The sequence below is a fragment of the Ursus maritimus genome, unplaced genomic scaffold (genome assembly GCF_017311325.1).
Source record: "Ursus maritimus isolate PB19 unplaced genomic scaffold, ASM1731132v1 scaffold_4, whole genome shotgun sequence".
Taxonomy (NCBI): Eukaryota; Metazoa; Chordata; class Mammalia; order Carnivora; family Ursidae; genus Ursus; species Ursus maritimus.
Window position 1 is genome coordinate 65,985,980 of NW_024426552.1, and position 27,406 is coordinate 66,013,385.

Here is a 27,406-nt window from a genome sequence, read left to right on the forward strand (position 1 = left end):
TCACAGGTTATTTTCTGTCGATCCTGGCCTTTCACAAAGCTCCTGAATCCTAGGATCCTTGCCCACTGCCCCTGCCCCGGACAGAGCCCTCACTTGAGTGTGTTTTTCAGAAGATCTTGCACTCCCACACAGACAAGCTCATGACTGAATGACTATCAGTTCTCTCGGGGTGGGGGGGGAGGGGGCTCTGGAGGGGTCTCCAGAGCCTCCACTGAGATAAAAACTCAAAAATGCTCGAGTCTTCGTTGTCCATTTCACCAAGGATAACTCCACACTCACTAACTCTTCTCTCACCCAAACTTCAGGAAACTCAGAAAGGAAATTATGTCAGACAAACCAGCTAAAATTAGCCTTTGGTGTGGATCCAAGGGTCTCAGGCTTCCTTTGGGTCACAGACTGTGGACTAGTGGTTTTCATTTTTTAGTGTTTGCTGAATGGATTGATGAATGAATGAACAAATGAATGAACTTGCCAAACGGTCTCTTCCATTCCTACTCCATTCCTTCCACTTTCCCCAAGTAACTCAAATAAGAAAAATGACCCAAGCCGACCAATTTCACAGCACAAACCTATTCATTTGGCTAAATAACAACATGATGAATACCAAAGATAGCCTCAGCGATCTTCATGGCTTGTTTTCATCTTTCTTGTGGTCTTTCATCAAAACCTATTTTCCAGGTGGAATGAGAATCTATGCACACACATCTGTATGTGAATGGTTATAACGGCTGTATTTGTGATTGCCAAAAGCTAGAATTTATCCAGTTGTCCCACAACTGGAGAATGGATGAACTGTGGTATAGTTCTACAATGAAATACTACTTATCAAGAAAAAGGAACAAACTTCTACTGATACACAGAACATATTCCTCTTTCTCTAAGAGAAGCCAGACTCAAAAGGCTACAAACTGTATAATTCTATTTCTATGCCTCGTTCTAGGAAAGGAAAAACTATAGGGAGAGAACAGATTAGTGGGGGGTGGAGACAGGGGTTGACCATTAAGGGGCACAAAAACATGGTTTAAGGTGGGGGAACCATATCTTGATTATGGCAATAGTTATATGACTATATGGAGTTGTCTAGATTCACAGTACTGTGCACTAGAAAGGGTGAACTTTACCGTATAGAAATTATACCTTAATACAAAAAATGGGACTCACTTAACCAATGAGATCTTCCCTAACCCCTCTGTATCAAATAGCAACCCCCTGCCCCCAGCACTTCTTATCTCCCTTACCCTACTTTGTTATCCTCCCCATGGCACTTAGCACCATATAATGAACTATATATTTACTTGTTTATTTACCTATCTCTAAAGTAAAACGTTTTTGAGGGCAGGAACATTTTCTTTTTTGTTCACTGCTGTATACTCAGTGTGCTTGGAACACAGGAGGCACTTGGTAACTATTTATTGAAGGGATGAGTGGTGGTAATGTTAGCAATTATTCATCCATAAAGCTTCACCTCTGCAAGATTACAGAGAAGCAGCACCGTGTCCTGGCTTGGATGTTGCTGTGTGCCCACAGGCAAGTCAGCTGACGTGGCGGATTATCAGCTGTGCATCTGTAAAACAGAGAGAGTGCCGCTACCCACTTAAGAGCTGCACAAGGACTGTGTAAGAAGGCGACCTCCAAGATCACAGAGCTGATGACCACCAGGTGTGTGCTGAAGCCCAGGGCGAGGCCTGCTTCCCCCAAATGCACCCTGGCTTGTCACCATTATCGAGCCATCTGCCCATCTCACAGAAACTTACCAAGGGCCTGCTGTGTGCCAGGCAAATGCCAGACAGCACACACTCCGAATCTGGGAACTGAGAGGAAAACCACACAAATGTAAGAAATCAGAGCTTGTCCTCAAGGGCTTAAATGTCAAGGTATGTGGTCCACAGGAAAAGCTTTTTTTCCCCTTTTGTCATAAGGGACAGGGATGGGACAACTGGCAAAATTTGCATAAGGTCAATAAATTAGATGATAATATTGTATCAGTGTTAATTTCACATTTTGATCACCAAACTGTGGTTTTTATAAGAGACCGTCCTTGTTTTTAGGAATATACACTGAATATTTGAGTGTTGAGGATACCATGTGTGCAACTTACTTTTAAATTACTCAAAAAATTACATGTACGAATATGTACATATGTGCCTATGTGTGTGTGGAGAGGTAGAAGGAAAGAGAAAGGAAAAAAGTGAGAGAGAAAGAATACATGATAAAGCAAACATGGTAAAATGCTGATATTTAGGGAATGAGAGTGAAGGGTATACAAGAATTATTTGTACTATTTTTGTAACTTTAAGTCTGAGATTATTTCAAAATAAAAGTTAACTGGAAAGTTTTGTTTTTAAAGGTTTTAGCCAGGGGGCACCTAACCGGCTCAGTCCAGAGAGCACGCGACTCTTGATCTCGGGGTGGTGAGTTCAAGCCCTACGCTGGGCATAGAGCCTACTTAAAAAAAAAAAAAAAAAAAAAAAAAAAGTTTTATTCAGCAAACACAATGCAGTTGTTCAAATGAAGGAGAGAGTGCACTGTGGGCTGAGGGGATGGCTAGGCAGGGCTTGATGGTGGGACACAGGATGGGCCTGCAGGCTATGGAACATCTGAACTGGAGACAGGAGAAGGGCCCCATGGTTCAGGATCAGAGACAGTGGCTCGAGCTGAGGGTCAGGGTGATATTTGGTGGAGGCTGTCCAGAGTGCGGGGGTGGGATTAGAGAACAGTGGTGTGAAGACAGTGTGACAATTCAAAGTAAAGAAAATAAAAAATTCAGTTCCTCGGTCATAGTAGTCAGGTTTCAAGGGCTCGATAGCCACACGTGGCTCATGGCTACCATACTGAGCAGACACAGAACATTGCTGGACTCACAGTGCTGGTCTAGAATCCCAAGTTTGAGAGTTAGGTCTTTGTCCTGAGTGAAAAGGGAGTCCGCACGCAAACAGCAGTCGCGCTGGGCTTGAGGACCCCTGGAGGTCTCCCCACCTCCTAGGGGGCAAGGCTATCCAATTCGGAGGCTACTGCCATCCTTTGGGAAGGAAGGGACCAAGGTCCAGCCTTGGTAAAGGCAGCAGAAAAGAAAATATAAATAAGAGACAGAAGAAAGTTAAAACAATTTAGGGGCTGACCAAGAGGGAGGTACAAAGATTCCTTAGAGATTTCTGACTTAGATAAATGGGGAAAATCGTAGTGACGGAATACAGAATTTGGGAGTGAAAGATGAGGCATTTGGGTTGGTCCAAGTGAATGTGGTAGATCAAAGAACTGAACCCACCTGTAGGCTAGAAGCCCAAGATCAGAATCCTAGAGGGAGGTTGGTGGAGACTGAAAGTGAAAGACTCCAGAATCAAACATGCAATCATAATGCAAACTGTGAGAATGGGTCAGTTCTTTGGGAGAAAGAATGCAGTGAAAGATGGGAAGGGGCCAGGGTCTGATCCCAGGCAATGCTCACGGTGAGGAGCTGGGATGGAGAGCACTGTGGACCTCCACAGATGGAACTGTCGCAGGACTGTCCCTGCAAGCAAGGGTGGAGAATGGACCCTGGGAAGTGGGCTTCACGTATGACCAGCACTGAGTGATGGGTAAGGTGTGAGACGTCAGGTTCCATGAGACAGCAGGGTCAGAGGTCACTCCAGAGGAGATTCTCAAGGAGGCAGGTAGGGAATCAACTAACCCGACATGAGTTCTGGAATTGAAGGGGCAAGGAGACACAGGGTGACAGAAGAGGAAATGTCAAGCAAGGTTTCTTCCCAGGTGAGAGAGGAGTACAGGTTTGAAAGCAGAAGGCTGGGGCTCAGTGGAGAGGGAGGGCCCCGAGATGGAACAGCATGGGAAAGTCAAACCCCTTGGAAGCGGGTACCAGATGGGCTCGAACAGCCACGACAGGCTGAGCCGCGAAGCCCCTCCCTTCTTCATCTAGGGCTGCTGGGAAGGGAGAGGCCCTCCAGGGAAGATGAAGGGCTGCTCCGGAGCCAGGATCTGACCTCCCATGGAGAGCGAGAGCCATCTGTGAGACGAGCTGTGTGGAACTGCTGTTACGGGCTGAGCGGCAGCCCCCAACACTTATATGTTGAAACTCTAGCCTCCTAGTACCTCAGAATATGACCATATTTGGAGATCGGGGCTTTAAAGAGGTGATTAAGTATGGTGAAGCCATGGAGTGGGGGTCCTAATCCAAACGGACCGGTGTCCTTCTAAGAGAAAATGTGCACACACAGAGACACCAGGGGCACACGTGCAGAGAAAAGGCCACGTGAGGACACAGGGAGAAAGCGCCCATCTGCAAGCCAAGGAGAGAGGCCTCCGAAGAAACCAAGTCTGCCAACCTGCTGCACTTGGACCTCAGCCCCCAGAACAGAGAGACCATACACTGCTGCTGGGCAAGCCGGCCGGTCTGTGGCACTTTGTTGTGGCAGCCGCAGGGACACACGCAGCCGTGGCCGGGCTCTGGAGGCTGGGAAGGAGCGCCACAGGCCCTGGAATGGCAGGCCGAGAGAGAACAGGGAGGACGACGGCAGCACACCACGAAATCACATGAGCCCAAAGTCCGCGTCTACGCCTCCCGGCAGTCCTGATAAACCTACGTGGCTAGAGCTGGAGCCCGAACTAGGCTCTACCCGCGTCACCGTTACTTGGATGGAAGGCCAAAGTTGGCTGTCTGCCCCATACCTCTGCCTCTCCTGCTGTCTGCATTGGTTAGCATGTGAAGCTGGTTTGGTTCCTCTTAGTAAACACGATTTTAAATGTTAATGAAGTTCTGTAGCCTCTGCCATACATATTTTGTACGGGCATCTGCTGAAATCCGTTAATTGTGTCCAGCGCTTGGAAGAACGTACTTCATGGGTCAGCGAGCAGAATCCCCTGATTCTAAAACCTGGTTTCTCACAGAGAGCTGGACTCAGGGCATGCAGTGTCTAACCCATGATCTCATTGTCCTTTTTCCCATTGGGGTCTTTGCCCAACCAAACACCAGCAGGGCACCTCACACTGTTTCCAGGTCATGAAAAAGGAGATAGATTCCTAGGTGATTCGTCAGGCTCCTAAAACCAGATGTGGCCAAGGTAGAAAGAGGACCTGAGCCCCCTGATGCCATGTGTGGGGCTGCTTTCTCCCTGTTGCGTCTACTCCAGCTCACTTCCCAAATCCAGGCCCTCGAGACTCTTCTCTGTCCCCTTGCAGGAAGGCAGTGGGCATGGGCTCTGGAGCTGGGCTTGGGTTTAGATACTGCTGTTGCTCCCTGAGCTGTGTGACGTAAAGCATGTCACTTAGCCTCTCAGAGCTTTAGTTCCCTCACTCACAAAATGTGAAGGGGAGAAGGAGTATTTGTTGAAAAGCATTAAGCTATGTCGTGAAGAAGGTATAGTACAGACTGCATGCTCTAATACCAGCCTCCTACTTCCCCCAGTCACCCCTCTTCCCCAGATGGATTCCCAGGGGACTTCTCTGTTCATTCCTTCACCTATTCGTAAGCCACGCTGTGTCAGCTGAGCTCTGTACCTACAAGATAGCATTCCTGCTGCTCCTGGAGCTCCTTCTCCCAGTGCGAGTCCTCAGTCCAGGTAACACTCTTGCTGGTCCAGATGCTTAAACTCTCAGCTCTCCTTGGGTTACTAACTAGTTTCCTCTCCTCTGCATTCACCTGTCTTATTATCTTATTATTAATGTCAGCCCTGTGTCTCTCATTCCCTTCTCCAACACCTTACACTTTTGTACCAGCCATTGTGGGAGAGGAATATCCTAGAAGGAAAACAAAATCCAACCATCTTTGCAAATCCCATGGCAGCTATCGGCCACATGGTCAGGCTAGCAGCTAACATCCTCCCACTGCCTGCCCCTTGTTCCGTCCCTCTGAGGAGGAGCTCAGTCCCCTCTCACAGCTGGTCAGTCCCAGGCAGCAACCCCTCCTGGCCTAGCACTGCTCCCCAAATGCTGATGCCCTTGGGGTACTTTGCTTACTGCTGCTCTCAGAGATCCTCTTTTTATCCCTCTCTGTGCTGGCCTCATTTTACCTGGAGCCAAGACCTCTCTCCTCACCTCACCTATACATCCCACTACCTGACCGTCCCCTCCCTTGCAAGCCCAACATGTCCAAAAGCAAATCCAGGATCTTTTCCCCAAACTTGCTGCTTGCCCTTCCCAAGGCCCCTCCCTTCTATCTCCTGTCACTAACATCGGTCAATTCCATCCAATACCTCCTTGGTCTGCCACTTTCCACATCCCCACTGTCACTATTCTAGTTCCAACCTCTTTGGCCTCTGGGCCCCTGGCCCTGCTCTAATACAGCCATCATTCTGAGGCCATCGGTTCATTGTTTAAACCTCTCCAATGCCAGCCACTGCCCCTGAGGATCGAGTCCAACTCATCTCACAGGGACCTTCAAGATTCGTCCCAGCTCTCATCCCATCTTCTTTCTTATTCTTCCCTCTTGGGGAACATGGTCACCCAGGCCCTCGATGCTCAATGTCTGTGGTTTTCCAAATTGAGTGTGCATTAGGAGCAGCTGGGAAATTTGCTAGAAACACAGTTCCTGGCTGTCTGGGGCATGCTGATGCTGCTGGGCCGTGCCTCACCCTCAATCCCCCACACCCAATGCCTTTCTGTTTCTGTAGTTCCAGACTTTTGCCTTCAGCTCTTTGCCAACTCTGGTACCTTCTTCCAGCAGCCCCCAGCTCACACATCACTACTGCCAGGCTGGGCTCGATGGCCCTTCAAGGGCGTATGTCAGCACTCATCAGAGGCATCACAACTGCAGAAGCCCACGGCCAACATGCATACAGCACAGCAAGCTTCCTGGGGACAGGAACAGGGCCAATTTTGTTCACCTTTTGTACCGCCAGTGCCTAGCATGGCTCCTGGCACATGCTTGGAAAGCTATTAAAGGAAGGAGTGGAGCCCCTGGGGATCTCTGTTAACCTGGGAGTTCCCTAGAACACTCCACCCCAGTCCTACAACCCTGATCCTGGGAGATAAAGCCTTGGAGCTTGAGTCCCTGTGCAACGTCCCATGAAAAGAAGCTGCCTCCTTGCTCTGTCACCAACTAGATCAAAGCTGTTGGGTGCTGAGCCTTCCACTCTAAAGATGAGACTGAGGCTGGAAGAGGTGAAGCAGCCCAGTGAAAACATCATGAATCAAAGCCTGAGCTTGGAGGCCTGCTGGGAAACCGGGGGGCAAGGCTGGGGAGGCGGGTCTCCTGACTATCTGAGCAACCCATAGATTGCTTCTGCCCTGGCCTGCCCAAGCCCTAATTGACTCCTGGCCTGGTGAGCCTTCCTTCTGCCCCAGCGTGGGGGAGGAGGTCAACGTCCACAGAAGTTTCCAGACTCCTCAGTCTGAAGGCACAGGAGTACCTCTGCCATGAATCAGCAGGGCAGAAGACCTGGGCAAGCACCTGGGAGATATTTACAGAGCCTGAAGGGGGGTCTCCCAGTGTCAAAAGGGTCTGAGACGATGGAAAGCAAAGGAGAATTAGGGAGGTGGCACCAACAGCCTTGGGTATACGGAGGTCCCTGGATGTCTGCTTCTCTGGGGACATTTCCCTTTTTAGGTAGTTAGCTAAAAATAGACATCAAACCCTTCGCAATTCCCAAAATCAGCATTAACTTTCTACCACAGGCTTCTGAAGGTGAGTCAGGCTGGGTGAAGTGTGGAGGGCGCACTCACACACAGGGCTGTGTCGGGGAAGGAGGGTGGCTGTGGGGACCCGAGGAGGGAAGGCCGAATCCCACTGCCCCGCACTTGGGCAGACACAGGCGCTGAGACAACCCCCAACACTTCCCCACCGCTGGCACATGCCGGCTCCTTCCAGGATGTCCTTATAGAGAGACCGTCTATGGAGGATTACTGGTCATTTCCCCAGAATTAACATCCCTGGGGAAATCTCCCAAACACATCCCCTCATAGCAAAGGCTGTCACATAAGAAAATTCCAGAGGAACGCTGCTCTTCTTGTTATTGCAAACACTCACCCCCCAGCCCCCAGGACACAGAACGCCAGGATGGTTGTGCAAGAGGCACCCGGCACAGCCAGGACAGCAGCGCCAGCGTCCTCCCTGGGGAGGACCCATCCTCCCACTTCATGGGATCATGGGAGACGGGGGAAGACTGGGAAAGGAGCTGGTGGGGGGGGGGGATAGTCACAGGGTCACATGCATGGCAGGGTGGGGGGTGATGTTAGGCACTATCCCTCCTCACGGAGCAATACCTTGGTAGAGAGACCCTGGCAGCTGGTGCCAGCTTTCAAAGGCCTTTGTGGAAATACCCCAGTTTTTCTTCCAGAATTCCAGTGTCAGGCAACTCCTGATGCCAAATCTCAACCTGTCTAGCATTTCCTTCCTTTGAATCCTATCGTGACTTAACATTCCCCATGACTTCAAGGGAATATTTAAAAGCAAGATGTGATACTGAGGGAATCTTTCAGGAAAACTGCACATTACTTCAGACATCCAAAGATGCTTTCAAGTTGACCTGACTTTTGGTTTCAGAGAGACACATTCAGGAGGCCAAGGAAAAGGTATCTAAAAGCATCATCTGGGATGATTCATTGTGGTCACTGCAGCCAAAGTGACCAAGGTCAGGCCAGTGCCAGGCACGGAATACAAAGGGGTGTTCTGTCTGCATCATCCCCAAATCCCAGCAGTGCAGAAGAGGCAGGGACACTTAAAGCATGGCAACTCATGAATCTCTCTGAAAAATCAAATGCTTATTATATCCCTACCTCAGGCTAGGCATGGACATTTCAGAAATGAACAGGCCCTAGCATCTGTCCTCAAGTTATAAAAGTGCCCTATGCTCATTCATCTCTTTTCTGAAAGACCATCAGCTCTACAGACTGACAGGAGGAATCCCTGAGTGCTGAGTCTGTTACCACCTGGCACTGCGTCATCTATGTTCTCTGAAACCAGCTCTGAAGCCCCATCAATGCCTCCCTCACACAAAACTCCACGCGGGTCCCCTCCAGCTGGTATACCTGAGACCTGGACCTTCTGCTTAAAGCCTCCTTCCCATCAGGATATTTCCGCTACTGGGTAACACAAGCCATGCTTGCTGTAGCTTCAACCCATCGCATATTGGCTGATATGAAGGGGAGTTAGCTGACCTCACCTGAACTGTGTCACTCAAAAAAAAAAAAAAAAAGCAAGCAAAAAAAAAAAAAGCATTTCACTGAATGGACTGATGTCAGAGCTGGAAAAGCCTGGGCTCAGTTCAGTTGGAGATAGTCCCCATCTGACAGGCCCAGAGACAAATGGCTTTGACCAAAGCCACATGTTCAGAGGCAGAACCAAGACTTTTGTCCCTTGTTTTCTAGCCTGGTGGCTTTTCTGGCTATGTCTTGTGCCTGAGCACTGCCCCAAAACCAGGCACAGTAATGGGGCATCTGGAGGACCAGTGAGGATGCTGCCACCTCCCCGTGCCTACGCAACGCCAGCAGAGTCTCGGATGCTTCTCCCCTGGGCCTGTGCACTTCTTTCTTGTTCTTTCTACAAAGGTAGGGGACAACAACTCCAGACTGGAGGAGTGGATAGAGTGATCCAGGAGTGCTGACAGTAAATTCCCGTTGAAGGGTGAAAAGTAGCATTAAAAGGGTATCAGGACAACTGACAAAAACTGAATTGACCGTGCATTGAATAGGAGTATGGGTTTAATGTTAAATGTCCTGATTTTAATAACTGCATTATGGTTATGTTCTTAGGAGATACACAATGCCGTATCTGGAGGTCAAGGGCATGATGTCTCTAATTTATCCATAAAGGGTATATGTGCATCTAATCTACATGAGGCATGGTGAGTATATAGGAATATACACATAGTGGACCTATCCCTGTATGAATATCTGATGAATGGTGAATAAATTTATATGAATACATACACAGTAATGCTAGCATAATGGAACAAAATGTAAATAATTGGTGGACCTAAGTAATGGGTATGTAAGAGCTCCTTGCACTATTCCTGAACTTCTCTGTAAATTTGAAATTATATCAAAATAAAGTCATAAAAAAAATTCCTCTTGGGAGGCTTGCGACAAACTCCCTGACAGGTCTGAGGATCCCGGCAAGCATGGCAGGGGTCGCCCTCCTCGTCCCCTCAGCTCCCATGGCAGCAGACCCCTGCCCCTCACGGGCTGGGGGGAAGAACTGCCCAGGCATGTGTAGACAGCACAAAGTATGCCTCTGAGACCGGCAGGGCACGGGTGCTGCAACAGGAACGTGGATGAGGGTAGGGCTCACACTTCCAGATCTTACCAGCCATCAGACCTAGGCAGGACAGTTTAGTTCTCTAAGGCTCAATTTTGCTCATGTGTAAAATGGGCACAACTACTTATAGCTCAGCTGAGTGAGACCTGCCTGAAGTGACAGAGCCCAAGCACCTGACATGATGCCTGCTGCATGGGGCTGGGAAGGCGCTAAGGGAACACCTGAGTCGGTGGGGGGAGGGGAGCTTACAACATTCCTTCTGGCATCTGTGTAGTTTCTCCCTCCAGCATTCCAGCAATGTTACCATTCCACTTCAACCACACCACCTGTCCCTCTCCTTCCGAACCCAGCCCAGAGTTCCCCTCATCCCAAATCACTGCAAACTGCCACTGGACTGGACTTGTGACTTGGTGTCTGGCACTCTAGCTTGTACTTCTGTCTGTTTCCACCCATCCTGCTGCCTCGGGTGGCCGATGGACTTGGCTTTCCCCTCACGGTCCTCAGCAGGACTCCTAGGGGCTCCCAGGCCACTGCATGGACGTGTGCCATCTACCCTCACACCTGACAGCTCGCGCACAGGACTGAGCAACACAGCTGAGGGTGGGGAGGTCATGTGGGGAGGGATCTGGCTATGATCTGTTTGACAAGAAAAACACTTGGCCTTCCCTCAGTTACTGGCAGGAGAGATGGATTTCCTAGTTAGACTAGGTACTTCCCAGCCGTTGAGAAAAATGAACACACATAGACAGCCGGGGCACTGGGGGACAAGAGAATCTGGGCTTCCTCATGGGATCAGAGACGTCTGGGACGGGGCACGGCTCTGCCAAGAGAGGAAGGCAAGCTGCAGAGATGTCCGCAATGCAGATGTATTTACATCTGTATATGTAAATGCTCGGAAAAAACCATTGTGAATGTAATTGAGGAGGTGAGTAGAACTGGGGGTAGATGAAAGAGGGCTTTCATGTTGTACTTGGAACATCTCTATACTTTTTAGCATGTTTAAAGAAGAACGCATGCATATTTAATGTATGTAATTAATAAATACCACAAATTATCCCAAAAACTGAGAACAGAATTGGAGGTACAGGTCTAAAAGACACCTCCTTGATTTCCTATCTCTGAGTAGCTGTCTTCTCAGGAGCCTTCGGGAAGGAAGTTCCATGGTATTCTAGAAGCATCCAGAGAACTCGACAGGTTTCTGAGCACAGGTGTGTAAGCAGGCGGAGGGGCCACCAGAACCACCCTGCTAAAGCTCTCAGTGGCCAGGGGGTGATGGGTGGGGTGATGAGAGGCCGGGCGGACGGACCATTCAAGGTGGTCATTACTGTACATGGAGACACATTTTTCCATTCCTTCGGGAGGTAAGATGCCTGTCCTGACTTAACTGCAACACAAAGGCTAGAGGAAAATTCCCCTTCCACAGACAAGCAGTGTCTTCTGGCGTTAATCCAGTCACGAATGTGTTTCTTTGCTACGGAAAGGAAGACAAACACTTTCCACCAGTCCTGCCCCATCCCCTGAGCAGTGCCACTGACTGAGCCCCACTCCCCACTCCCTCTAGAAGGGTCAGAACCTTGTCTGCCAGCTCTGCTTCCAGCATCTTGCTCCCTCCCTAAAGAGCAGAGATTGTGGGCTGGTGCCAGAGATAGCCTGAGGACCGGGCATGACGGGCCCCAAGGCAGTGCCACACTTAACAGAGGCAGTAAAGGAGATGCCCTCTGCTTCACAAGCCCAACAGTGCAGGCCCGCCGTGCTTCCGGCCTGACTGACCACACCCACACGCCAGAACGGCCCAGGAACTGGAACACATTCTGAAGCCTGGATCCTACCCCAGAGATTCTGATTTAACTGAGCTGGGGTGCCCCAGCAGCAGCGGTTTCAAAAGCTCCCCGGGGTAGAGCCCCCATCCTGGAATTGGAGGATGACAACCTGATTGCTTCCCCACAGCCTTCCTTCATCCAGCACAAAGGCCCAACTCTCGGGGCTGCTCCCCGTCTCCAGCCCGTTTTCTCCTTTCAGCTCTCCCCTTGACCCGACACCTCACTCCCCTAGGATCTGCTTCGAATGGATGTGCCGGAGCTGAGGACAGGAGGCTGCCTGATGACATGTGCCATCTACTCCATGCGCTCCCACTGCTGTGCCCAGGAGAAGGGAAGGACGGGTTCAGACCCCTAAGTCACAAGCACCGGGGGCTCTTCTAAGATCCCATTTTCTCGTAACGAATAGAGCAAGGCCCAAGTAATCCTCTTGGAAAAGAAAATCACCAACCCATTCTTACTAGCTTTTTCTTACAATTATTTATGCATTTCCAGCAACTTATTAAATGTCCACTCCTGACCATCTGAGCTCCCCACTTTGGTTAAATATCCATTAGACATTATAGGTTCCAGTTTGGCTACCCCACATACTGAAGGCTGAGCACCCCCTGACAGCTGGCTGGTGCGTGCTCAAGGAACCCAAGCTCATCGTTAGGAAGGTAAATATGTAGCTTTGAAAAGAAGAGAATAAAACTAAGTCACAGAACTCTGCCTTGTTAACAGAGAAAGAGACTCAGCCTTTGAATTAATGAAGCTCAATCACTTTGCCCTATTAGTATAGGTAATTAAGAGATTGTCTTTTTTTTTTTTTTAAACAGAGTGTGTGTGGGATGCTTAAGCCACTCCATACCCTCTATTAAAACTGGGGTTTCGAAGCAGAGTCTTAATAAAATGAGACCAATAATTAATCAGTAGGGGAAGCCAGGGCCTCACTATGACTTTTGTGGCCTCTGCGGACCTTTGCCTTCATGAACCCCTTCCTCCACTTAAAAAAGAAGAAAAAAATTGATATATGTGTGTGTGTGTACGTACATATATATATATATATATATATGTACGTACACACACACAAATTATATTTTACAACTGCACTGGTATAAATATATTAATGCTACGAATTAAAACATTTTTCTTTGACCTAAAAGTTTATTTTTTCTTCTAATTCTAGAAGAGACTGTGATATTTTTGTGGACCCTGGGTGCTGTGCTTCATAGATCAGTGGGCCCTCGTCCTCCAGGTGAGACCCAGGAAGAGGGACACAGTCCTGTAGAATCACTGGAGAAGCTCCTTCCCTGATTCTAGGTTATTTGATTCTAGGAGCCTCCATAAGGTCCCGTCATGAGCAAGGAACGGCATCCAGGAACACCCCGCAGCAGCCCTCAGGGCACTTACAGTGGTGGAGGGGAGTGAGCCCCAGACACATCACCAGACACGGGGCAGGAGAGAGGGCAGCAGGGCGCTGCTGAGTGCTCTGGGAGTGCGCAGGAGGGAAGGGTTACTTTGAAAGTAATGAGGTGGCTGCTCGGGGGGAGTCTGTCCCACAAAAGACACGTCTCACGTACAGAGGTGCTCCCAGAGCTGAGGCACAATGGAAGGGACACGGGACTTCTAGGGCACACTGAGGAGCCCGGTCTGGCTTGAGTATAAGACAGGAGTGAGGAGCTGGGGGCGGAAAGAAAGGCCGGGCCTGTGTCCGAATGTGCGTGCACAAGTGTGGCAGGTGTGCCGGGGTGGCGACGTGTGTGAGGCTCACTTGTAGGGACTGCAGCCAGGAGTGGTAAGGTCAGAGCCACATCCTGGAAAGGTCTACCCGGCAGGAAAGACTCACCTGGGAGGACTCGGGAGAAGGAGTCTGGTAAGAAGTACTGAGGGCCTGAGGGAGGTGGCGAGTGGACGCGGATGTGCGGAGGCTGGGAGAGGTGGGCAGGGCCGAACGGCCGCTGGCCCGGGCACCGGCACTTCACGGGGCTCGCCGGGGTGCAGCCAAGGAGGCTGGGGCTCTGACGCTGGCCCTCAGTGCTGGGGTTGTCTAGAAGAGCTGAGCAAGTACTTACTCTCCGTTCCTAGCACGGGGGGAAGAGAGCTCTTGGGCCTCCGGGCTCTCATCTCCGGGGCCTTGGCATTCTCCTTGGTGGCAGCATCTGGAACAGAACAGGTAACCACAAACATGAGCTGGCTGCTGCCCAAGGAAATGAGCCGAGGAGGCATCTCAATAAAAAATCCCCCCTGACCAAAATTAGAACCCCCCCGCCCTGCTCTCCATTCCACTCTGGGGGCCCTCCGTGCCTGCTGGGCAGACGGCGCCTGCCACTGGGCACCTTCCTCCACAGAAGCGCCAAAGAAGGAGCGTCCACTCCGCTGCGCCTCATAAATCAGGGGGAGAGAGCACAGTCGCCGCGGCAAGATGGATGGACAGGCTATCCTGGGAGCTAGGGAACACGTTCCCCTCTATGGCAGGCACGTGCCACCACAAGTCACATCACCGGCAGGGCTGGAGGAGAGTTGGCGCCCTCTGCTTACCTCTCTCCCCTCTTTTCCCTTCCCTGGGCCTTCACTCAGCAGGGCTAACCACTCTGCACTTCCCAAAGCCGCTCTGTAGAGAGAGGTCTCTCATGCAGAAGGAGGGCACAGGGCCCATGCCGTTGGCTCATGGCCTGGAAGGGGCCTGCCCCTTCTACACATGGCCACTGACAGACCTCCAGAGCCGACGAAAGCCTCGGAGCGGGCAGCTGGCATGCCTCCCCCGGCCCCTGGACGGAGCCTTGGACCCATTATGGGAGCTTCTGCACCCCTCCTCAAAGTAGACCCCATGAAACCCTGCACAGCCTTCTGGGTAGACCTGAAATGGGACATGGGCGAGTGTACAATTCCTCAGGCCTCTCCCCCACATTCCCTCTTCCACGTTAATGACGAGTGTGGACAAGGCCAGGGGAAACTCCCCTGTTGGGGCAGAAGAATAACATTGCGCTGGGCTGGGCTGGGCATAAAAGGCCTTACTGGGCCCCGAGGAGACTGGACTTCAGGATGTTTCAGGGAAACCACCCAGGAACTTGGATAAGAAGCATCTGCTTAAACAGCTATCACTATGCTCCAGCATTTTCCCCAGGAACATTTTCCCCACAAGGAGCTCTCTTCAGGGATGTGCTGGGAGGGAGCCTCCCCCTCAGAGCCCCTTCCTGCCATTCCCTTTCCTGCTGCTGAAGAGAGGAAGCTCAGAGGGAGGAAGGAGGGGGCTGGGACTTTCTCGGGCTGCATTCCTGTGGCTTGGCTGGGGAGGAAGGGCCATCTTGCTATCCTGCCTCCTAGATGGGGCAGTCCTAGCTGCTAACACGTGCCCTCTCCCAGGCTGGCTCCTGGGGCTTTGTGGGGTGGACACAGGTTGCACAGAACTAGGGCCTGGGGATGAACCCTTCCCCAGCACATGGACTCCCGATGCTCCATCTGGACGCACTGTTCCTTCTAGATGGCATTTGCGGCTCTTCTCTGCTTCCGAAGGTGAATCTGCCCATGAAAATCCCCCCACAAAGAGTCAAGCTTCCTTCCCAACTGAAAGCCTGCCCACTCTCGGTTATAGCTGGGAAATCCAGGGACAGAGGCCTGGTGCAGGCACCGTCCAGGCTCACCAGCAGCCCCAGGCACATGGGCCTCCAGGGCTGTGGGGGCAATCTCCTACGGAAGTCAGCCAAAAGCGGTACCCATGTCACTACAGAAATGGTGATGTGTAGTCCTCAGGAAGAGCTCCCTAGCAGCGTATGACAGGGAATGGTCCTGAGGGAACACAGTTGGAAGAAGTCCTTTTAAGCAGCACTTGACAACCTGGCCCCCTTCCCTGCCTCCACTCCTCACTGTCCTTCTGTTAGAGCAAAAGGAACCCCAGACGGTGAGTCAGGGGTCCTGCCTTCCGTAGCTGACTCTGCCTGCGTCCGGTCTCTTCAGCGGGCCGCACATACACCAGGTTCCATGTGCATATGGATGGAGGAGCAGAAAGTCCCGCGGGGAGGGGATGATTTCACTTCCTCACGCTGGGTGTTTTCCCCAGGCCTAACGGCCATTCTCAGCTACAGAAAAATCCTCAGTACATGTTTGTCAACCTCTGTGGCTCTCATATGGGCTGCCCATTAGCAGCACCTGGACCTAGGTACCTCACTGCCCAGATCCTGGTTTAATTGGTCTAGTTAGGGGCCTGGGTATCAATAAGATCTAGAAGTTCCACAGATGGATTCAATCTGTCACTCCTCGTCTCTCTCCTCAGGCTGTGTGTGTGTACATATGTGTATATGTGTGCGTACACGTGTGTGTATGTGCCTGTGTGTCTAGAGGTGGCAGGGGAGCCCAGGGAGGGTCTCAGGGACCAGTCTAAGAGACAGGAACGCCGACCAGCACTCCCCTTGGTGCCTGGGCATTAGGGTGCCATACACCAGGGCATGGGGTGAGTCTACGGTTCCCTTTTTTAGGGCCCTCCCTTCAAGACCTGACAGGAAGCAATCACAGTTTATAGGAAGCTGCACCCCCAAATGTGTTTGTTTTCCCCTTTTTTAAGGAAAAGGAGGAGAAAGCCAAGTGTGTACGGAGAGTTCTGGGCTCCTCAGCTTGAAAACTCTCTTTGCCTATCTTTCTTCTGGTGAGTTCTGGGACCTCACAGGAGGGAGATAAAGAAGGATCAGGGTTGTTGTTGTTGTTTTAACTGATGAATAACTTGAGACATAAAGCCAGCAAAGGATGAGAGGCTTAGTGCACCTGGGTCCCTAAAGAAGGGACATAGGGACTGAGATCCCTTCTCTCCTCGCGGCGTTGTGTTGGCCTTAGCTTCTAAGTATCCTTAGAGTACAGACCCAGAGAGGAGGGTTCTAGTTTTGGCTTTGTCACCAGCAATCTCAGGATCACGAGCAAATCATTTCAACCGCTCTGGGTCTCTATTTCCACATCTGTACAAAGGCGACGACACTCATTTTCTCTACTGCACAGTGTTGAAAGTCTCAAAGGAGGGAGTGTATTTGTGCTCGGGAAAGGAGAAAAATGCTCATTCGCCTACTAATTCCTCCCTCCTGTTTACCACGTTTCCTTCCCTCCCTCTGACTCTGCTTTCAAACTCTCCACCTTCAAGAAGCCCTGCCTGCCCAGCCCCCACCAGTACGTTGCATGTTTCCCGCCTCTGCGTCTGTCCTCAGCTTCCCACTGCCGGCTCGACACTGACGTGTGAGTACACTACCCTGTCATGTACTTTGAGCTTTGTTTTTAGAAGTTCTGTGCACTTTATCTTTCCATCTGACCATGAGCAAAGGGGCTCAAGTTTCCCTTTCAAACCAGGCACACCCCCAGAGTTGGAGCCCCCCCACCAGGGGTGGGACTGGCCCCCTTTTCCCTCGGCAGTCCTCCTGCCCCATGGGGCTGTGCACACACCACAAGCCACTCGCCCTCCGTGAGAACGGCAGCGAGGAGTGGGCTGGAAGGACCGTGTGCTTAATCAGAACCAGCTTTGTGCTTGCACGGATGCCCAGGGGATAAAAATAATAGTAATACAAGTCTAAGCGCAGCTTGTATTTTCTATTTTAATCAGTTGGTGATGAAACTGAACTCCATTTCTAGATCTGGGCCCCAGGGCTGGAGTCCACTGCTGGCCTGGCTGTGCCCCCCAAAGACAAATGGGGGAGGAAGATGGCAGTATGGAGAGGTGGGGGGCCTCTACATGGAATGGAAAACGTGTCCTTATATGGGCAACACCTCACCCCTTCTACTCCTGGGCTAGCTCTGGACCCAGCCCTTCAGGGCAGCAGTGTTGCTTCTATCTTCCCCAAGAGGTCAGTTCCCTGAGATATAAGCCTAAGGCAGGGGGAACGAGGTGTTGGGAGGCTTCTAGGAGCGGGTCCAAGCTTCCAGGAGCTCCACGAGGGGGCAGGGCTGGCTTCTTTCTCTGCCTGAGGGCAGGCAGCGAGCTGGCATCATGGGAAGAGAGGGCCCTCCAGGCAGGAGACAAGCTCCTTTCTGGCTCTGCTGTCTGGGGCCTGTGAGTCCTTGGGCAAGTTCCCTGCCCTTTTTTGAGCCTGACCTTCACCAGGAAAACAGGAATCCCAGCCCGACAGAGTGAATGAGCCGTACGGTAACAGCGGGCATTTACCGGGTTACGCAGTTGGTGCCTGGCACGATGCTACGTGCTTTATCCGCTTGCTTCAGGTTGAACCGTATATCTGCCGATATTCGAGTGTCTTTGGCCTCCCGGAACAGCAATTTTATTTAGTTCAATCTAGTGTGTTAGCTGCCTACGATGACCGGAAGGACAGATGTGAAAGTGGGAGCAGACTTATCACCACGGCAGGACCCAGGCCAATGAAAGAAGGGTGCGTCGAAATCCACTCGGTCCCAGTCGGAGGCGCCCGATGGCCATGGGCGCAGGAAGCGTGGAGCAAGGCACCAAGGCTTGCGTTTAAATGCCCAGCCAGCTAGTTATTAGCTGCATGGACTCCAGCAGGCCACTCGGTCCCCACACGCCTTGATTCAGGCCTTTTTACTATCACCCCGCAAACCCCCCCGTCACAGTTATGAATCACCAAACCCAATGGCCAGTGCTCAGGCTCACCTTATCCTACTTGGCAGCCGCATCTGACACACTGATCCCATCATTCCTTTCTTATTGAAGTGGCCACCGTTTGGCTTCGGGGACACCCCTCTCGCCGGGACGTCTTCCTGTCCCACCGTGGCCATTCCTTCTTGGTCTCCTCTGCAGACCTCTGTCCTGCCCTCTTTCTCCTCCTGTCCCCTCCACCCACATCCACCCTAGGGACCTCATTCAATCCCCGGACATTCAGTGGCCTCTTACGTGGATGGCTCCCCATATCCTGCCTCCAACCCTGACCTCCTTACTCAACTCCAGGTTCATCTAAATGCCTGCCTATGTGACATGCCCACCTGGATGTCTGATGGACACCTTCAACTTCACAGGTACAAAATTCTTGTTTGTCCCCTGCCCTCGTATGCCCATCCGGAAAGTAGTACCACTGTTGATCTGTGCTCCCCCATAAAAACCAAGTCACCTCTGACTTCCCTTCCTCTCTCTCCATTTCCAATTCAGGAGCAAATCCTATCAGCTCTATCTTGAGAACAGATTCTGAATCTGATCACTTCCCACCTGTTGCATGGAGCTGAGCTGACATCAGCTCCTGCCTGGGCCATCACAGCAACACCCAGCTGGTCTCCCTGCTCTCCCTCCTACCCATCCTGGGTCTGGCCACTGTGGTCACCCCAGTGATCCTTCTCAATGCCCAGAGTTGGCCCACACGTAGAATAAAGTCTGGTCTCCCTGTCACAGCCTACGGCCTTGCAGATGTGGTTGCTGGTCCTCGTCTCACTTCCCGCCTCTCGGCCCCTGGCTCATGGCTCAGCCCCCCTGGCCTTCCTACTGCTGGGACTGCATCAGGCACAGTCTCCACTCAGAGCTTTACTCTCACCCTTCCCTCTTTCTTCTTCCTTCCAGACTTCTTCTCACTTCCTTCAGGCCTCTGTCCCACCGTCACTTCTTCAGAGAGGCCTCCCAACCATCCTCTCTGACAGTAACATTCCCTTCCCCACACCCTGCTTCTCTTCCTTCATAGCACCTGCTACTGCCCAAGATTATATGATCGCTCTGTTCATCTGTATTACCGTCTCTTCCTCACTAGAATGTGAAGTCCCCAAAAACAGGAACTTCCTTTTTGTTCACCGCTTCTAACCCAGCCCCCAAAGTGCTGCCTGGCACTGGGATGAATGACAGCGGGGATGTGCCCACTAGAATGTCACCTCCTACCACACATATGTGTGACCCTCCCTGGTCACAAACCTCTTGATCTCACCAGTAGCTGAGACCAGATGCCCTCAGCCAGGGTGGTTGGGGAAGGGTAGCCTAAGCTGCCCTGTTTTGGGATTTTGGCCTATGAAGAGTTTTGTTTCCCCACCTCTCACCTGGGTCTGAATGAGAGGGAATGGGTCACTCAGGCCAGGTTCTACATGTGGGGGTCAGGACTGGGGACAGGGGGGACAACCAGGCAAGCAGCCCCTCCTGTCGGCCAAGGGCAGGGCTGCAAGGAAGTATGGAGGGACTTTCCAGCAGGAAGGGCTGTTACTAAGGGAGACCCGGATGTCAAAGAGAGTGGACACTGACATGTTATTCACTGGACAGAGAGGTCATACCAGGTCGTGGACAGGGTAGGCTTCAGAACCAGACACACCCAGGTGTGAATCGTGCCAAGGCAATTCATGTTCTAACTCCCTGCACATGGTGGCTGCAAGGGTATGGGCTTTGGGATCAGAGACACCCAGAGACTCTCCTGTGAACTGTCTGCGTGACCCTCGCCGAGCCTCAGTTTTCCCACTGAGAGATACCCTGCCCAACTGTTGTATAAATGCACAAAGCCTCTGGCCAAGCAAACCTGGAAGGTCAGCTCTTGTCACCCGCGGTGAGTTTTCTGGCAAGTCCTTACCCACTCCAGGCTTCAGGTGCTTTTTGGGGTATAAGTTGACACTTGCCTTCTGCTGCACTTGGAAGGAACAGGGATGTGACCAGAATTCAGAAAGTGCAAAACAGCACCCTTTTTCTCAGGGAAAAGACCCACACAGCATGATTAAAATAGCCAGATGTGCTGAATTATAAAGGCTACCTCTCTCTGTCTTTACTATCAGTGAGAAAAACAGAAGTATGGCTAATACTTTGGCCAATGAGCCCAAGTCACTTTTATGAGGCCCTGAAATGTATCACTGTATTGGCCACAGATGTAGTCTTAATGGTGTTTGGCACAGGCTGAGCGAGAGATAGCTCCTGACTGTCAGGGGGCAGGGCCAGCCTGACGTCGGTATGAGCTACAGTCCCCACCCCTGGTGGAGAGGGACCTCACTGCCCCTCGGGAGGGATGCAGTCCTATCCAGAAGCTGAGTAGGCAGCTGGAGTTGGAGAGAGACAGGGAGACCCTACAGCATGAACAAACTTGCAAACTCAGTCGTGGTTACTTCGTAGGGCAAGCAGTTCTTCCATGCACTTTAACTAGAATTTGATTTAAAACTATGGGCTTTCTCTTCAGAAAAATGCTCTAATCCACAAACACACAACATTCTGCATATCATTTCAAAGGGTGCACGGACTCTCCAGGATGGCCCTGGGGAGTGGGGAGAGCTGGGAGGATAGGGGATGGAGGAAGGACAGGAAACCAGTTCGGCTGAGTGGGGGAGCCCAGGAGGGGAAAAGGTGCTGCGAAGTGGCAGGGGGACAGTTAGGGAAACTGCAGTCCTTTGTCTAGAGGTGGCTCATGATAGGGAAATAAAACTTGCCTGGCAAGAAGGCCACCCGCTTGGAGGACACTAATATATCTCCAAGTCTAGCAACAGGGAGAAGAGTGGGTGTGAAGGGGGCTGCCCTTTTTCCCTTTGAAAAACAAAACCAAGAGTTAGTCCTGTTATCTCAGCTGGTCTCCCTCCAATCCCTTTGCTAGCTCTTCTCCTGAGACCCAGCTCCTAGTCTGCAGCCCTAGGCCAAACTAGAGATAAATAATGATGATCAAGATTAGCGAGAGTACAAGGAAATCTGGAAGGAGGAGACCAACTTAGGGCCAAAAAAAGTCCCATAAGTTGCAAACCTTTAAAAAAAAAAAAAAAAACCAAATGTATTCTATAGGGAAAAAGAAAACTTTATTTTGAAAACGAAGTTTTGTTTTAAAAATAAAACATTTGCTGTTTCTCAAAAAGGTGCTGACATTTTGCAGATAAGGAGAATGAATTACTATCCTCCCTCCAGCTAGCCACGTAAATAGGACCTGAGGAGTCCAGGAGTTCCAAAAGCAGATGCCCTCATGAGCAGTCTGCGCTTCCTTCTAGGTTGCTTGGACCCAGCATGCGTCCCAAGTGTGGGCTGCTAGAAATAGGCTTTCGGGGTCAAGTTCCCAGAAACACTTTTTTCCCTCTAACTGCAGCACCTGTCTAGAAAGAAGCAGGAATCTGACCTGGGTGGGTGATAGCCAGGTCACACAGGGGAATATCCAATAGCAGCAGTCCCTACCTAAAGCCTCAAAACACGTGTTTCGAGTCCCACTCTGAACAGACCATACACTGACTTATCAAATCTGCTCCTGAGACTCAGAGCCCTCATGACGCATTCACAGAACTCCAGAGGGACGCCCACAATCCTCTACCATTTCAGCTTACTGCTGGCGAGGGACAACTGAATGTGTTTTGCCACGGTGTGTATTTTTTTTAAATGTCTCTTTTCAAGGCTCTTTTTTCATAAATAAATAAATAAATAAATAAATACTCTTTTTTCTTTTCTGCCATTCCTAATATATCACAGATCTCAGTTTTTATGAGCAGGGAATCAGATTATCAAGCCAAGAATGGGGACCCAGGTTCCACATCTTGGGGAATGGCAGTGAAATGGGACAGGACTTCATAACCCAAGTGATTATATTCAGAAGGCAGAAGAACAACAAAGCTGGCCTTTGACTTGCCTTATTTGGACACTAGTTTTTCACTTGTCACTCATGGTTACTAACCAGGCATTTCAAGGGCAAGAAGTTATTTCCCCCACAGTACCTTTTTAGACAGTTCCAGGCAAGTAACGAAATAATAAGAAAGGGCTCTGGATTGGAAGGCCCAAGATGGGATTCTGGCCATGGCTTGGCCCTCGGGGGACCAGGGGGTGCTTTCCTTCTCCATGGCCTTGGTTTCCTACTGTTTAAATGAGGGCAGTAGCCTAGATCATCCCAAGGCTGGTTCTACTTCTGAGGCTCTAATGTTCAACTTCAGACCGAGGAGAGAAAGAAGAGTCGCGAACACAGCCAGGCCTCAGCCTTTCCTCACTCGGAAAGTCCACTCAGACCTGATAGCCCTCGGCCACCACGTGTCTCCTCCTCTCCCCCTGCTGTATTATGGTGACCTTTTCTTCTTACAGAGACGGGTCTGTCCCCTCTCCCCGAAGACGCAGCCCCAACTCACCTCCTCAAGGAAGTGTCCCCACATGGACCTCCCGCTACTCCGTCCTCACCGCAGGGCTGACCTGCCGGCACTGACACTTGCTTGTTGCCGCTTGTAAAATAGTATGTAGTCATTTTCCTGTGGGTGTGTCTTTTCTCCTCCTGCCCCGTGCCTGGCTTCCCTGCTCAGCAAGGTTCTGCGTGTGGGGGTCAGGATTGGGGACAGGGGGACAGCCAGGCGAGCAGCCCCTCCTGTCGGCCAAGGGCAGGGCTGCAAGGTCACATAGGGCCACCAAGCTGAGCGCCCATTTTCCTTTCTGTCTCATTGTTTGCAAATGATGGCTTAACTCCACAAAACAAATGCCTTGGGGAGGGACTGCAGCCTTGGAGGCATTTCTGTTTAGGTATGGCTGGCAAGGGAAGGGCTGAGGAGTGGAACTCTGTGTGTGGCAGTGAGGGGTGGGCACGACCTACCGTCCACGGTGACTTGGCAGGAGCACTCAGCCTGGCCTGCGCCATTCTTGGCTATGCACTTGTATAAGCCTCTGTCCTCGGGCAGTGCCTTCTCGATGGAGACAGAGCACAGAGAGCCTAGGAAGGAAGAGAGAGAATGGTTGAGGGGAGTGAGTACAAGCCCAATACCTGCCCTGGCCCCTGGAACATGGCAGGGGAGGGCTATTCACACGGGCCGCCTCTGGAAGCCCAGAAGTCAGGGGTCCTGTGGGAACCAGCCCTCTCTCCCTACCAAAGTCAGGATACTTTTTGCTGATAACCCAGGTCCAAAATAACTGATCCCTAAATATATTCCTTCCTGGTACCCTCTTCCTACCTCCCAGGGAGCTCTCTCTGGAAGACATAATGGAAAGGTGAAATAGTCTCCACCTTTGGAGAGCCTCCAATACAATGGAAGGCACAGAGGGACCGCGAGCCTGCACGCTGTGACGTCAGCATGAGAGATGAGCAGCAGCCAGGAAGAGACCCGTGATAGAACAGCAGCAGGTACGGAACAGCAGCTTATAGCAATTGTTGCGGGAATGCACCTTAGAAAAGGGAGTTCTGAACAGAGGTGGGCGAGGGAGGGCAGGAGTCCCCGTCCAGCAGAGGCACTGACCTGTAGGAGGGTCTCCTGGGAGGAAAGGGTCTGTATAGCCTAGGTCCTGAGGCTGGTTTCTCAGGAATGGTATCTGAGCTGAGAAGCATGGCCAACGAGGGGCACTGGGCTGGGAGAGGGGCACTTTGGGGCTGCCTCCCTTCAGGACAGGGTTTTTGGTCACCTCACAGAGGGGTGGCGTTGGCTTTCTTTCCCCATGGGTCTCTCCACACACAGCACACATCTTCTGGCCTGGCTGGGGGAAGGAGGAGCCAGGCTGGACATGCACAGGAATCGGGGGCTTGGTCCTTGCCCACCCTACCTCTCTCATCCGGGGTCTGGCTCCTTCTCTGGGATACCCCCTAGGGGGATTTCCCTCAGAGGGTGGGAGAGGCCAGCTGAGGGCTGCGACTGCTGGGCCAGGCAGGAGGGCAGTGGCACCCTAGTTCCTGCCTTCAGACACACAAACAAGCCAACAGCATGGCGCCTTGCCCAAAGCTGCCCCCGTTGTCAGGGCAGCAGTCATCACACAAGACAGAGGACAGAGCCAGGGCCACGTGAATCCCACTGCCTGGAGCCACTGGCTTCGGCCACCTCACTCCCCGCCACCTCCTACTTCCCCAGCCAATGGCTTGGCCCAAGCCCTTGGCCTTGGGTACGCATCCCAGGCCTATATGCGGGGCAGCATGGGCAGAAGGGCATGATCTCAAAGGGCCTTCGATCTCAAAAAAGTACATTCACCCCCATTAGGCAGATCCACAGACTTGACCAACAGATACAAGGATATTCAGAGAACCTCACCAAGGCTAGAAAGGGAAAGCAGAGGCGTAATGGTTCCCTTTGCTTCTTGGCACCTGGGTAATGTCCTAAACAGGAAAACCTTTGTCCTACCAACCACCTCCCTCCTACTTACACAGAGCCTATTTCTCAGGAAAGGCCTCACTACATTCTTCCACAGGGAGGGCATCGAGTCGGGATCTCTGCTCACTGTCCTTAGGAGATAGACTTTGCAGACACTGAACCAGAAAGGACTTGGGCTGGATTTTTAGGACATCTATCATGAGAGTGAGACCGTGAGGCACAGGAATCTGGGATGGAGGGGAACTGTCCTCACAAGAGAGAACCTTCTACTCATCTGGGAGGGCAGGAGGGTGCTAAGAAGACCTCTGGCCCCCGAATTTGAGGCTTAGAGGAAACGCACCCCCTCTTGCCACTTCCCTTCAGTCTGAGGCTAAGGCTCTGTGAGCAGACACCCCACTCCCAGTGAACACTCTGCTCGAATCCCTGACTGACCTTCAGTTCCAGCCCCCCACCCCCACAGCCTTCCACCTTAAGCCCAAAGGGCACAAACTGCAGAGACAGTGGTGAGCCCACCAGGAGAAGTGGCCCTCAGCCCCTCAGCACGGACCGCAGCAGAGAAGGCGGCTCTCCCTGCCGTCCAAAGCTGGGACCCCTGGCCACGTGCGTGGGCTGGGGGAGGGCCCCCAGGCGGGCTAGCCCAGATTGAAGAATCTGGTATTTCCTGTGGGACAGCTTATTCCTGACCTCCAGAAGAAAAAACGTTTCCCAGAGTTTTTTTTTTTTTTTTTTTTGAGAAGCCTCAGCCTGGTGGGGAATTTTGAGAGGGAGGTGAGGGGGATGGGAGCAGTCACCACAGAATCAAAGATCCAATAAATGGCTCAGCTGAACGGTCCCTGGGAGAGCCCCTCAGGGCCACGGGGTCTGAAGATTCCCCCATCTTGCTCCAAGTGTGTGGGAGGATGGGGGAGCAGGGTGGGGGGTGCCCAAAGCCCTTGAGGCTGTACTCTGAGGATGCCCTCAAGTGAGCAGTGCCTCCCCAGCCTGGTCCCCTAGGATGTCTGGACAGTACAACACAGCCCCAGGTCACCTCCTCAGGGATGGTGCCTTCCCTGTCCCCCACAAGCATCCCCAGCCATGGAGAGACCTCTTCTGTGCCCTGAGTTTCCCTTTATCAGAGCATGTCTCCCATGGCCATTGCTGAAATACATGCCTGTCTCCCCCACTAGTTCTCAGAGGGCAGTGACTGTGTCTATTATGAATGTTTTTCCTGAGCCTGGAATGCAGTCACAGTGGAAAAAAAAAATCTGCCATGCTGAGAACAACCGAGGCACATTTCTGTAGCAGGTGATCTGGGAGGATCTATGCAAGGGAAAGCCATGAACATTTAGTCACATATAACCTACCATTGAAAAAGACCATATAGGTTTTTTTTTTTCTTTTTAGAGAGAGACAGAGTGAGAGAGCATAAGCTGGGGGAAGGAGCACAAGGAGAGGGAGAGGCAGACTCCCCACTGAGCAGGGAACCTGATGCAGGGCTTGGATCCCAGGACCCTGAGATCATGACTGAGATGAAGGCTTAACCAACTGAGCCACCCAGGAGCCCTGACCATGTAGTTTCTAAAAGGAACAAATTCCTACCTCAGAGTTCTTCAAGCGGATTATGCATACACAATACTGCCTTGCACACAGTAGGGTTGCATAAATCTTAGTGTTTCGTAGAATGGACTTACATAGGTTTTTAAAAAGTCTTTGCAAGAATCATCGGTTGACAATAGCAACAAAATGAATTCTCATTATTAGACTGGGAGAGAAACCTGGCCTGGGGACAGGAAATAGGGCATCAAGATGAAACCGCTTCTCAGGAGCAGCACAGAGCCCCCCTTGGCTCACTGGCCATCCCTCCCACTCCTCAGTCAAGGCCAAGGCCAAGGCCTGAGCAGCTCGGCTGCAAGGCCCAGAAGGGCCTGGTGCAGTCCCCCTGCAGGCCCAGAGGCAGGCCCAGCCGCTGTAAGTGGACACCATCTCGTCTGCAGCTCTGGGGAATGCAGAAAGGGGAAGGGTACCTCCCCGTGTCCCTCCAGAATTAGAAGTCAACTCCAGCCGACTCCTGGCACACCTCTTCTGCTGTCCCTGGTGCTAATGGGGTAAACACGACCATGTTTTGGGGGGCCTGAAGCCTATGAGCCCTCTCCAAGCTACAGGGTTCCAAGAAGCCCCCTGAACCTATAAACACTGTCCACGAGCAGTAGGTATGTGGATGTACACGCTGATTGGTGGGGGAGGAGAGCACAGGAGTCTCTCATGGCCAAAGGCTGGTGACAACAGTCTGGCAAGGAGACCTGGAGAAGTCAAGTTTGATCTTAGATGAGCTAACAGCACAGGGCTCAGTGCAGTGGAGCAAGGATTCCGAGCCGGGGGCGGGGGGGGCGGAGAGGGTGCTGAGGGAGTGTGAAGGATGGGGAGACCCCCTTAGCCACCTCATCCACCTTCCCCTCCAGACCAACTCAAGCCAGCAGCTGATTTCCACTGATGCCAGTCACCCAGACACCAGCACGCGGTGGCCTTCCATTCCTTCCCCTTCTTTGTC

General features: G+C 51.7%; 1 protein-coding gene and 1 long non-coding RNA gene across 2 annotated transcripts in view; one reads left to right on the top strand and one right to left on the bottom strand.

Annotated features, from left to right (window-relative positions):
- Positions 1-27,406, bottom strand: part of MYLK (myosin light chain kinase) — a 129,444-nt gene that overhangs the window by 49,043 nt on the left and 52,995 nt on the right. The window contains exons 17-18 of the mRNA XM_040621726.1: positions 23,403-23,519; positions 14,058-14,144 (exon numbers count right to left, since the gene is read on the bottom strand). Coding sequence (XP_040477660.1) covers positions 14,058-14,144; positions 23,403-23,519 — 204 coding nt within the window. The remainder of the gene's footprint in view (positions 1-14,057; positions 14,145-23,402; positions 23,520-27,406) is intronic.
- Positions 16,954-19,310, top strand: LOC103678754. Its single transcript, XR_572750.2, has 3 exons — positions 16,954-17,199; positions 18,872-18,939; positions 19,070-19,310. It is a non-coding gene; the product is annotated as an uncharacterized LOC103678754 (long non-coding RNA).